Here is a 13,372-nt window from a genome sequence, read left to right as displayed (position 1 = left end):
ATAGAAGACAAATGAGAAGATTAATCCTAAAAGAAAACACTGGGATAAATGCTTAATGTTAGCAACTTTTTATGGAAAGTGGAGTTTGAAAACAGAACTGTAAAGCCACACACTGCTATTACAAAACACACAAGTGGTCCACCCAGCTCATCATCCTGTTACATCGTTAGCATCATTTGTCCAAAAAAAAAAAAATGAATTTGCACACATTAGAGGTAGAAATTCTTATCTCATTAGTTCCTTCTTAATATTTATTTTGAAGACATATTCACTTCAGCTACATCAACTAACTCTAGGTACTACCCTTCTTCAGGTCATGCAAATCAACTAATGGGCTAGTCTTGCAAGGATATCAGCTGCTTTAATCTGGTATTGAGCACCCCTTCTTGGAGTGCAGAAAATGTTGATGGTGCCTAACATTTAAAAAGACAGACAGACAGAAAGACAGAAATCTGAAATCACAAAAAACCCTTTTCCTTTTGCTAGGATCTGCTCAAATATGTAATAGCACGAAGATTTGCCACAAGCAGAAAAGAATAACGCTATAAACAGACAGAAATGGAAAGGGAAGAGGTAAAAGAAAAATCCTTTCAGAGGACCCTGAGCTATTTCAACAGCATTAAACAGCAGTCATTTCCAAATGTTAGTTTATTGTGTGTGAGCAGTTTCTTTTATGCATTAGCAATTGTAAAGAGCAAGTCTTTCCAATAATATGGCCCTACAAAGGATTGCAAAAGTATTTAAAAAATACTTTCTTTTTTTTAATATAATTCTATTATACAAAAGAAAATTAAAGGTAAAAATTGTTCTAGTGGCATCTTGGATGTTAATCAGCACTCATAACTCCCCTTCCCATTCCTGAGCCTTCAAGGTTAGGATTCAGTCTGAGCACATTCAGACATCTGATTGCTGTGTGCTGAAGCAGAGGGAAAGGGTTGGTCAGGAATGTAGTCCAAGGACCAGTTCTGACTGATTATTTCATCTTTTCATCTCCTGAAGCAACTAGTCAAATATTTAAACACTGGAATATCTAAGTGAAAGAAAGCAAGGAGCTTTATTCTAATTAGAAATAATATTTTCTATATTTAATAGCTAGGCAGTCTCCAAAGGGCAAAGTATAACTCTGATTTCAATAGAGAGTTGAAGGAAAGATGTTCTGTCAAAGAAAATATTGTTTGTGTGAAAAATGCCAAAGAAAATAAGCATAATTTTATTTTGGTCAACTCCTTTGAACTGAAATTGCTGAAGTATTCCCAACTGCTCCCTCCCTTCATGAACTGTCCTTGATTTGCAATATGAAGCACAATAGCAAACCTCCACAATCAGCACGCTTTCATATGGAAGTGCATTTTTTATAATGTCATACAATGTAATACCAGACCTAGCTTTGTGGGGAAAGTGGTGCTGTTGAACATTTTGCTTTACATGACTTTTATCTGCTAAATGCATGTCTGCAGTATCTGAAGTATGGGATGCAAATTTTTATTTTAGTGGCAAACACAGAGAAATAAAAATCCATGAGCTGTTTGTGCCCAGAATAAACTCAGCATCCTGACTAAGCAAAATCCAGCTGCAGGACCCAAATTTCACTAAGTTGGTTTGAACAGAGCCCTCTAAAGTGCAAACAAAAAGGTGCTACACAGCAGATTCCAGGTGTGATTTGCACTCCTAAGGCACGGACAAATATGTTGGTTTTGGACAGTTCAACCTGCCTGAGTGGCCCTTTGGGTGCTCGGTGTGTTCAAACTCTGGGGGCTCTGACTCCTAAGGGGAAGACATACAGGAGATCACAGCTCCTGACCTCAGCGCCTGCTGAGCTCCTCCTAAAGCAGCCCCTGAACCCCCGCAGCCTACAAACCTGTCTCAGAAGACAAACCTGCAAACTGCAGCAGTTCATGAGCTCCTCAAAAAGCAGAGCAGCCATCTGTACTTGAGGAGAAGGTGGACAGTGATTCCCTGCTGTCACAGATCCTCCATAGCATAAGAAATAATTCACCATCAGAAAAACCCACCTTTTGTACTCACAACATGGAAATTTGGGCCCATGGAAATAAATAAAGCTTTATTTTATGTTTAATTCTAAACATGTAATGTTTAATATTACATCTAAGAAAAGGAAAATGTGTTGTGCATTTTGAGGTGGTTTTTTGTTGTGGGTTTTTGTTTTCCAGTTAGATAACTCATGTACAGAGTACATGCTACCAGGATTATACCTGAGCTGCACAATCTATGAGCATGAACATCTGACAAGTTTCAGATACTGTGCTGTTGAAGGTTAATGTTAGATCAAACTAAGCAGAGTAAGCAGTATCGGTCTCTTCCTTCATTATTTTTCATTTTCTAGCATATAGACACTAGCGTATAGAGGTGCCAGTGTTTGTCATGGTTTGTTCAAGGATCCACGTATAGGCAATATTCTGCTTGTCTACTGCTTTTTCTGGACTGGATCTGCTGCTTTATTCCTCCTCCACATCTTGCCCTTTTTTTTTTTTTTTTTTTTTTTTTTTTAACCACCGAGTTCAAACTTCAAACAGGGAATTAAAACTCAGAAGCAGCCCTTGGGAAGTATCTGACCGTCTGTGACACTGAGAGGCATATCACAGTCTACAGCACTAAAAAAATCCCCATGCCCCAGGAGGTAAGGGATAAGGCAACACAAGGCACCCCTCGCATTTGAACAGGTGCACGTGGCTGACTTGGGAGTGATAATCAGCAGCTGCGACAGAGAACCTGGTGAGTGCTCAGTTATGCCGCCAGATCAGGCTGTTTTATCAAATACAAATGCTGAGATGAAGCTGATCTCCCACATGGAGGGTGAAAGCATATGGATTAAGACATTCTACATGGGGGGGGGGAAATTTTGCCCACTTTTGAACTGGGGCTTGGCTTGCAACAAACAAAAGGAGAATGTGGATTAATTCTGTAGCATTCAGAGAACGCACATTTTGGTTTCATTGCCTACTCAAGACTACCGGAGGGATCCACACAGGCTATGGTTTGGCATATTTCTACACTCCCTCTTTTGTTCTGCAGTTGCTCAGGATACACAATTCATCTTTTCATGGATGCTAAGGTTTTGGGCAGAAAACTCTGTCAGGTGCCTTTTGGCCAACAAAGCAGGAAAGAAAGAATGGAGATTATTCCTCAACATAGTATTTTTAAGGAGGATCCAGTATTTTCCTTTTACATATTGAGATGATAGTATGTATAGAGGGTTGGAGGAGGCAAAGAGAATGAAAATGGCAACAGTAGTCTGAGAAAAACCCAGTAGGATGCATATAAATCAACTCAAAATACTGAAAGCAAAATCTGCAGTGGCGATGAATCAGCACAATTCTAGAGATTTCCCTGGAGCTACACTCATTTACCCCAGGTGAGGACTTAATTCTCCATTTGCAAGTCTCTAGAACATTAAGGTATCATTTCCTAATTTCCATAATAAATTATGCTTTAAAATGCAAGCAGGATGTTTGAAATTACCTCCCACCAAGAATTTTCACAATTTTTAAATGGGATCCTGCCCATCTAATATTCAAACAACAGTCTTCCATTAATTTCTTTGATCTCCTTAATACACAATATTAAGCCATTTACTACCTTGCTTTACATGCTACTTCAAAGGAAGATATCCATTTGGAATATTGGAGATTAACTCCACAGATTTTATAGTCAGCATCTATTGCAACCGTCACTCACTATGCCTTTGCACGTATGGTGCAAATGTTCTTTATTTTCACTGAACACAGTCATCAAGAGGCTTGAAAATCTAACCTAATTAATTTACACACACTTAGCCAAATGGCTTTGTCTCAAACACTTATCCCAGAAAATTATGCTTCATTCTTATCATAATCGTCTAATACTTTAAATTATCCAGTACTTTAAACCACACTCTTTTATATCACTTACAAAGTACCTAAATCCAAGAACATTGAAAGAAATTAAGCAAAGCAAGTGCTCCCTTCACATTAGTATACCAGTGATTTTAAGGTGTTTTGAAAGCTGTTATCCATTTTATCACCATGACTCTTTGAAGCGATGTAGTCTGATACACTCTCAAAGAAGTAATTTCTGAAAAAGTTCCAGGAGGGAGACACCACTCCTCCTTGTGGCACATGCAATAATTACAGCAATTATCTGCTTGCTTTCTCAAAACTTTGGTAAGAGAAAGGTAAAAGAGGACAGAAAAAGTGAGGGGACTATGACATATAACGAAGCAAACCCATATCTGGTTTGCAAGTGAGAAGTCTGTATTTGCTCTTAACGTCCTAAGATAACTGTGGGATTGGTTCATTTTAATGAAACATCCACTCTTTTTCCATAGCATTTCTTTACATTCTACAACAACAGACAGGATTTGAGTTTGATTTTGTCATGCTTGGGAGAACAGTAGCACCGTTCATTCATCAGGGTGAAGGAACTAGTTCATGTATTACATTTTTTTTTTTCCTCTTTTTGTGTAGCTAGATAAAAAACTGTAAGCTGTTTCCACAGAAACCAGATGACAGTCGCCAATGATAATCCACAACTTTAAGACCTGGCAATGGAATTAGTAACCATGAGCAGCAGAGAGTTTGAACATTATCTTAGTAATGATACATGATTGAAGTATGTCTTTGATGTCAATACAGCTTTCAATGTCATGTAATCTGAACTGAAAAATAAGCTTTAAGGACAATTCAATCTGGATTACAAAACTTCTGCAGTCCTTGATATGTATATCTACTGAATCAGGAATAAGCAAAGTTAAAAAGAAAGTCTCAGCTATCCAGGTTCTCCAACAGCTACGGTTTTGGCTGTACAACTTTGATAACCATTAAAGGACCAGAAGAAATGGCAGGTTCCCAAAAAGAACTGGCATGGTTTCCACCGAGGCTTTTTGTTTGTTTTAAAAAGCTTTTTGACACTGCAATGCTTAAGGCTTGTTTGTCAAGAAACTGTAGCTCTGCATTAATGATGCCTTATTAGAATAACAGATTATTGTTAAAGTTACGGCTGTGAGCCAAAACACAGCCAGATACTTTAGATCTAATATTTCATAATAATTGCCATACTAGAAACAAGTCTTTCCTACAAATGGAAATCAAAGGGATCCTCTTGCAAAAGCTGAAAGCTCTCACATCTGCCCTCATGGTTTTCACTGCCTTGGGCATCCTCAAGCTTCCTCACCAAACTCTACACTTGCAGAAAGAGCACTAGTTTGGTTTGTTCAGTTTTTTTAATAGACCGGGTTTTTGTTCTGGAATTATGCAGTGTTTAAGACACAGCAAAGTATTATTCAAAACCAGTTTATATTTCTTTTACACCTTCTCAAGCGCACATATATATATGCTGTCCAGACTTGTTCTGCTACGGAGGCTGTAAGTTAAATGATATTGAAGTACAGAGGTATTAAGGCATTTGAAATTCTTTGAAAACCAAGACACAGTTAGCTTAATAGAGTTCAGAAAAGAGTACTGCTTTTCAGGTATTGGTTTGCTTAACTGAAACGTTCATAGTCAAATTTCAATGCATGATTAACTGTTTTAAAACACATATTAGTGTAAATTCAAATGAGAATTTTAGACAAGTCTGACAATGCAGGGTTCTACAACAATGTTAACTCAGCCATGAGGTGCTGCACATATATGCTTACGCCCAAGGTCAGTCTTTGACTCCCAGACACGTTATTAAAGATGTTTTTCTGAAAGCAAAAAGAACACCTCTGACTTTTCATAGCTGTATATACAACGTTTGCTCACGAAGAGCTTTCTTCCAAATGTAACTGAACAAAAGCAAAGAGGAAGAAGAGAGATCATGTGTTATTTTTTCTTAGCCTCTGTTCTGAATGCAACTGCATAAATGGAATTCATTCCAAAAAAAGGCAGACTTCTTAAAACCAGTTAAAAGGTTTAGAAAAAACAGTGGGAAATAGGCTGCAAAGATTTGAAGACTTGGCAGAGGAGGGGAATGTGCGTGACATATTTGTTTGGAGATTCACTTCATTTCCAGCAAGAAGAAAAAACACCAGTCCTGGAGCAGAAAAAAGCAAGTGAATCTTGTCTTACATGCAGCACTAGAAAAACCAGAACATACAGTAGCATCCCAGTCAGCACAGTGAATCAAACACAGAAGCAGCACCTGTCCCTCTTACTTAAAAGGTTTTGCAGTTATTGCTGTAGTATGCCCTCCTTTGCATTTCCCACTGACAAATTCCAGCTGGTCACCTGTAATGACACCAGGGCAGTCTGTTGAGTCACAGGCCAACATGCAGACTGTTATTGGCTACTGAACCACTGAAAGCACTGATGTTACAACACACGTTTGGAAACGCTGCTTGGTCAACTGTTCAAATTTTGTGTGGGCTAATGCAATATGTAGCCTAATATTATATTCAAAAGCAACTTGGAGATTTGCATAGCATTAACTAGCTCATCTTTGCTTCTGCACTGAGGAAAAAAACAAATAGGCTTCTTCTGGGCTTCATTTCACAGTTCAGGGAAGAACAAACCCATGGGAAAAACCTTGGGTCAGCAAAAGACCTGCAGGGAATATTCTGAATCCCACACAGCCACATCTAGTTGCTCCACATGGACCCTGCACAGCCTACTGAACTGGCAGATTATGAACACACCAGAACATGAACTAGGGGGGAACTGCTTCAAGTCAGATGTGCCTTTTCCTGAATGGAATAGGCTAATACCATCAAGAACAATCTCAATTAATCCATGTATATCCTGAAAGCTTTACAAAGGGGAAAAATATATTTGTGGTAGCCTCTGACGTTTGCAGCACAACTTCGCTGGCCACATGGCAGTTGATAAGGGATGTGGGTTGTCAGCACTTGGCTGGGCTGGGCAACCTCTTCTGCCGTCTGCTTTTTCTGCAGACCCAAGCTGCATATTTCCACCGTCCTCCCTGACCGACACATCCATGCTAACCTCATGAAGCAAGGACATAGGAATGCTCGGGGATTATGGGTACAAGGTGCTAGATACCAAAGCAAAATGCAATTCTAGGGCATCACATTTAATTTTACAGTGATTTTTTACTTCCTTATTATTATGTTATACATTATGTTAAAGGTGAGGAATGTTAGGGATGTAAATTGGGTAAAGAAAGTGTAAAAAACATTTTGAACTCCTGTTTGCACAAATCATGTTATGGTCAAAGTCTTCTAATCTGTGACACTGGCAAGTGCTGCTGACTTTTAACCAACTCCTTTGACCCTTCTAGAATTCTTCTACCAACTTTTTGTACCAAGTACCTGTCTCCTCCTGCTTGACCAGCTATGTCAATACAACAAAGCAGCTCATACTTCCTTTGTGGGCTTCCAAAAGTAGACCACATAATTTTATAGCATGTAGCAGATGTCTGAGCATAATGAAGGCCACAGCATGTGGTGTTATTACTGCTACAATGGGCAGAGCTGAGCAATAGACAGATCTGAAATGTTCTCTTCAGAAAGTGAACTGCAGCTAGAACAAAGTCATTTGAAATTGAACTTCAGACATCACGAGTACTTATTGTACAAGTGGTGTAAAAGATAGACACTTCAGGATGCAGTTCTCCTTTTACTGAAATATAAAATAAACTTGTCACTGATTTCCTTGGCAGCAAGATATGATCCTAAAACAATAACTCTAAAATAAAGCCAGTAATGCTCAGGCCTTCTTAGACTCTGTTCCCAAGATAATTTGTTGCTACAACACTTATTTTCTATTTTTTTCTGGTTTCTCTAAACATGCAGGTTTAAAAGTAATCATTTCAGATCCCCATCAGGGCTCTGCTGGCTAATGCACCGGTTTAAATGTTACTCACCCGAGAGCAGAATGTGTTACATGCTTTGTCATGACACTCCATCATCTGAAGTCCTGTAACATCATCCCTCATACTAGTGCAAGAGCATTCCCTGCAACCATCTTCCCAGGTTGTCCCAACAGGGTAGACTATGTTGTTGTGCACACAGACCTGTTGAATGCAACAATTAATACACAAAAGAGCACACTGCTGCTGTAAGGGCACACCGCTGGCTCCACAAGGCTGCTTTTTAAGACATGAAACCTACCATAAATTTTATGGAATACTTTGAACCCAGTAGAAATGGTACAGGTCTTAAAATTGTAGCCACTCTGTTGAGGAAGGGAAAATAAGTGCAACCAGTGCTGCTGTTTTATAAAGAATAAATTGGAGATTTTTATCTGCAGTAGGTGGAATTGCCCAGGGCCTGAGTCAGTTTCACTGGAAGTATAGTGTGACAAAATATTTAAGAGATAATAAACAGTGAGTTTTGTAGAAGGAGCCGTGCACACAAAACTTCTTCCAGCTAAATCAGCTGATCTGAAAAGATCCTACTTGAGCTACAAGCATTCATTCTCTTGTATCCTTAGACCATCACAGCTACCACAAAAGTAGTGCCATCTCTTATATTGCACTTTCTATTAGTAACTTGTAGAGCATGTTATTAAAGAGACAAACATAATTTATTTTTATAGATATAGCAAGTAAGTCACAAAGACATAAAATTACTTATGCACGGTCATGAACTACTTAGGAACAGAAGATAAAGGCTGTATCTCCTGAGCTGCAAGACAGGGTAACCCTATGTTAAGCTGTGAGGTAAGGTTGCTTCAATGAAAAGGTTGCATTGCCCTGCAACCTCTCCTCTAAGCAACCTTATCTTAAAGGTTAACATTATATAAAAACTTAATAAAAGGTTGGCAAAATAAGGAAAAATATATCCTGGTGAAACTTGAAGAGAGTCAGGTATTAATTTGGCAAAAATTTTGAAGTGGCAATATAGTTCATATAAGATACAATGCCTCCTCAGGCAGAGGCAAAGGTAATCAATGGGCACAAGGAGTTTAGGTCTAAGGTGTCCCAAATATTTCAATAAAGGTAATAGAGGATTGATAGAACATATAGTAACTGTACTGATCCAAAAGCATGTACCCCTGTTATCCAGAAACAAATTAAAAATTTCAAAATTACCTCTGAAATTCATAATATATATATTATTATTATTATTACCACCATGCTCTAACCAACTGAGCTAACCTTAGAAACTTCAAGGTCATTCAAGCATGAGGAACATATAAAATCATCTGATTACCTCAAAGTCATAAAAAAGGTTGGTTCTGTCAGAATAAATGACTGTAATAAAGCAAGCAACAGTGTGATGCAAGTGTATTCCTCTCACACACATGTAAATTTAAAATGCCCTGGCATCATTATCCAGTAGTCTCTTTGGGGGCTTGTTAATATCTAGCTAGGCACTGACTTTGGTGCTGTCACTCCATGTACAAATGATACTGTCATCTGTGGAAACCACACTTCATTCTCCTTACCATGCCTGGAACACAGGTGGTAGATATGCAGCCGCAGTCATTGGTGAGAGATCTGGACAGATATCCCAAAGGGCAGCTCACTGTTGAGTTAGTGCAGCTGCAGGTACACTCATATTTATCACAGCACGTGGTCTTCGTAACAGTCAGCTCTCGATGCGGTGGGCAGGAAGGTCTTTGAACTAGGCTGCATGCTTCTCTGTTGCACGCTAGCAGAAAAAGGTAGGTACCATGTCAAGCACACAGCATTTCAGAGTGCTGCAAGTGAACAAGACAGTTCTCTGGCAGCAAGGCACTAATTTGCTACTGCAAACTCTTACAAACATACTTAAAGACTAAACAGTAATGCAGATGTAAAAGACCCAGGTCAAATATTGTGCTGCAGGTTCAGAAAAAGTTCCTATCCTGCCAAAAAATTCTTGACTCATATACAATCAAAAAGATTTATAAAATAAGCATAAGGGTCAGAGCACACACATCCAAGAGTAAAGTGTTTCTCTTTTCCTTAATTCAAAAGCATACTCAGAAAGTGCCAACAATACCCTTCTTCCAAGTCTGTGAAATCATTACATTTCCGTTGGCTCCAAAATTAAACCTTTCAGAGGAATAAAATGTCTAAAGGAAGTTGTCAGTGTTGCTCAAATGCAATGCTCCAGTGTCATTCCCTACTAAAAAAAAAATATCTTACCACATGTGTAATTTGGTCTGCATTCTCCAGGGTTGGTCAGAGCAAGCTGCAGGCCAAACTCACAGACAGGGGCAGGAGGCAAATCACAGGAAACCAGATCACAGACTAAGAAGAGAAATTGAGAGAGTGTTTAAGACCACGCCTGACTAGTTAGTCCTCAAGAAAAGACATACACACACACATGCACGTCCCGATTAACCTTTTTTTCCCCCTATACTCAATTGCTACCCTAAAATATGAAGTTAGTTAGAGTTCAGCAGGTCAGAGTTTGTTTTCAAAATAGCTTAGGGAACAGTTCAAGTTTGAGTTATGAGGATTAAGGTTCTTATGTTATATTTAATGTGCAAATATAGACCATGCAAAAATAGATACTTGAAAAAAGACCATCCTAATGTAATTTAGACCAAAAAAATTGCTCTGTTCCCTTCTTCATCTCTTACAGAAAGTCAGGTTTGAAGTGAATTGAGACTCACATCCTCAGGAGTTGTTTATTTTTCCACATAGATGATTGTACAGTCATTCAGTGGTTTAAAAAAATGGAGTATTGCATTAAATAAAAACACAGAATGTATCCCTTTGAAGCATTTCGTAAAAATATGAACCAAGACAACTCCAAGAGTATATGAGAACCTACCACACTCGTACTCGGGGCAGCATTGGCCGGGGTCCCTGCGTAGACGAGGGACTTCACAGGGACCACACTGAACAGCTGGAGTGAGAACAAAACATCCATAAAACAGGTTTGGATAAGAACTAGAAAACTAGGTAACAAAAACATCAAATCAAGTCCAATCATACTTAGAGCTAAACAAATTTACGTTTGGCAGTAGGGCAAGGTCGGACGGTGCAGTTTACTTTCTTGTTATCAAGACACGTGCAGATCTTGCAAGGCTCATTAGTGGGAATCCATGTTTCCATGTGCTGCATGAAAAAAAAACCAGATTGTTAGAAAGGAATCAAATATTCTGGCCACTGGCATGTTGGCAATGGGAGTGGGTGAGGTTGAGCAACATTAAATTAGAAAACCAGAAGGCTATATGCAGGATTGGTTGGTTGCTCTGTTAACAGTAAGAACCTAAGGAGACACATCATTCTGAAATTACTGTAGTGTACCAATTTAGCAAAAGATGTAAAGAATGCGTGAATGGGATGAGGAATTACTATTGTTTTAAGCACGAAAAATGCTCAGATGTTATAAATGCAGTCGCAGGCTATTGTGAGTAACAGTGGACTCATGCAACTACATACCGTGATTGGATGTTCAGGGGTAATAAGGGAAACAACGCTATTTTGGGAAATACACAGAAGTGGCTGCTTTCCCAAATTAGTAGTACTTAAACACAGAGAAATAAACAGTACATATTTTTTATTAAGAATACTTGGTGTGTCATCACTTGATTTCCCAGTGGACTGCACATTGGAAAAGCACTATAGCAAGCCCAAATCTGAAACTATCACTGCAGTGATTACCTGAAGGTAATAAGTGCATTCAGAAATTGCCAATAAAGTATATCAGTATTCAACCACTGCTCTATCTCTCTTGAGAGAGAGGAAAATCACTGTTTTTAAAGATGTAGTTACCTATACAGAACTATCTATGTTTAAAACCCATGTGAATAGGTAGGTAAGAGTGAAAAGATGCACTATGGGACAATAACGTTAATTTGCACAATCGATCCAGGTTCTGGGTGAGAACATGTAGAGTGGGTTAGGATGCCACAGAGGGAAAAGGTGTCATCCAGAAAACTCTGGAGTGCACTTTAAAAATAACAGTCTGCTGAGATCTTTAGTAATAAGAAGAAAAGAAGGAAATATCTAAGCATACTGCCACCTGTACCCAGAGATGTCTATGTATTTTAAGCCATCACAGGAGTCTGAAAGGACAGTTTGCTTTCAAAGGTTAACAGCACGGCAAGGATAAGACAGCAGGCATGCTAGAACAAGCCAACCAGAGGTTTAACAAAGCTTAGGATCCAAATTGCATAGGGTCAGTTAATCTATAGGAAATCTATTTTTGTCAAAAAAAGCTTGCATCGATGTATTGCTAGCAAAAAACATTATCTCAGGGCTTGGGAAAACTACTCGGAGCCCTCTGCCGGAGCATTCAATGGCCTCAGGGTTAAAAAGTCCTGAGAAGGCAGCTGATAGAGAATGCCTACATTTGCAGGTGGTGATGTGAAAAGCATGTGGATGTTTCAAAAAACAGAGAAAGAGAATCACAACATTTGCTCTAACATTTTCAGCAGCCTCAGTTTTTGGACAGGTTTTCTTCAGCTTAAGTAGGAGTCTCTTTCTAATACCAGAAGAAATGACAAGAGACAGCATGGTGTTAGTAGAGCTCTATATAGGTGTTGATACTGAGAATCCCATAAGTCCAAGCACTATCTGAGGTAGAAGGGAAGAGAGGAAGGAACACCAGAGGGAAAGAAGGGGGTTAAGGAAATCATAACCCACCACCAGTTGCACTGCCTGTTGTATTGCTCACACAGCTAATCCTGCAACGGTAGAGATGCAAAACGGCTGTGTGAGCTGATCCTCCCCTGCCCTCCACTTCCCCATCCACACAGCAGCTGCAGCTAAGCCTTGCCATTGGGGTACAGATGAGAAGTTTTCAGAGTTAAAACCCCATTAAGGGGCATGCGACAACTCATGAATTTCAGAACTTCTGCAGAAACGTGTAGATATCATGCAGACGTTATTCCCAAGATGTGTGCTGAGCTTTTCTCCACGAGGGCTTGAAACAATTATTTAAATGGAAAATGCACTGCATTGCCTCAGGATTCAGGGATTTAAGGCACACAGATCCTAGGCTTTAATCTGCATTTGCAATTACCATTTCATATAGAATCATAATATAATAACTAGAGTTCTCAGGCTCACCAAGAGTTGTGCACAACCGATCTGTGTTCAGGGCAGTGATTATACACGTTGCGAGCTGTTTTTTCCTTCAATGGAAACAATAAGATTTTTTTTCTATTCCTTCTATTACAAAAAATACTGGGTTTTTTTCTCCCACCTTCCACTTTACCAACTCTGTAAGCACTATACAAATCCAATGATACTGTATTTAAAACAAAGATCCAAAACAGAACACAAATTAAAAATTGTGGCCATATGTATGGAGATACTGCAACCTTAAAATAAAAGCTAGTACGAGGTCCATGTGCTCAATCCTTCAGAAAATTCTAACCTTTTGTTTTGAAAAACACTTTTTCAGTGCACTGTGCTTTGACAGTACCAGCAGGCAGTACTAAGTCACAAGCCACGGCGAGGTGAGATGCTGGGGCCAGCATCCTTGGACCCGCGTGGACCTGTCTCGTACGTGGGCAGGCTGCACTGACACACGCGGGGCTCCTGGTGC

General features: G+C 39.2%; 1 protein-coding gene across 1 annotated transcript in view; it reads right to left on the bottom strand.

The window, feature by feature from the left end:
- The window catches only part of VWF (von Willebrand factor), a 146,727-nt gene that overhangs the window by 20,353 nt on the left and 113,002 nt on the right, over positions 1–13,372 (bottom strand). The window contains exons 38-42 of the mRNA XM_075719955.1: positions 10,830–10,932; positions 10,646–10,720; positions 10,012–10,116; positions 9,327–9,532; positions 7,801–7,950 (exon numbers count right to left, since the gene is read on the bottom strand). Of these exons, the coding sequence (XP_075576070.1) occupies positions 7,801–7,950; positions 9,327–9,532; positions 10,012–10,116; positions 10,646–10,720; positions 10,830–10,932 (639 nt within the window). The remainder of the gene's footprint in view (positions 1–7,800; positions 7,951–9,326; positions 9,533–10,011; positions 10,117–10,645; positions 10,721–10,829; positions 10,933–13,372) is intronic.

The sequence above is a fragment of the Pelecanus crispus genome, chromosome 1 (assembly GCF_030463565.1).
Source record: "Pelecanus crispus isolate bPelCri1 chromosome 1, bPelCri1.pri, whole genome shotgun sequence".
Classification (NCBI taxonomy): domain Eukaryota; kingdom Metazoa; phylum Chordata; class Aves; order Pelecaniformes; family Pelecanidae; genus Pelecanus; species Pelecanus crispus.
The sequence above is the reverse complement of the archived record's forward strand: the minus strand, read 5'-3'. Positions and strand labels throughout refer to the sequence as shown.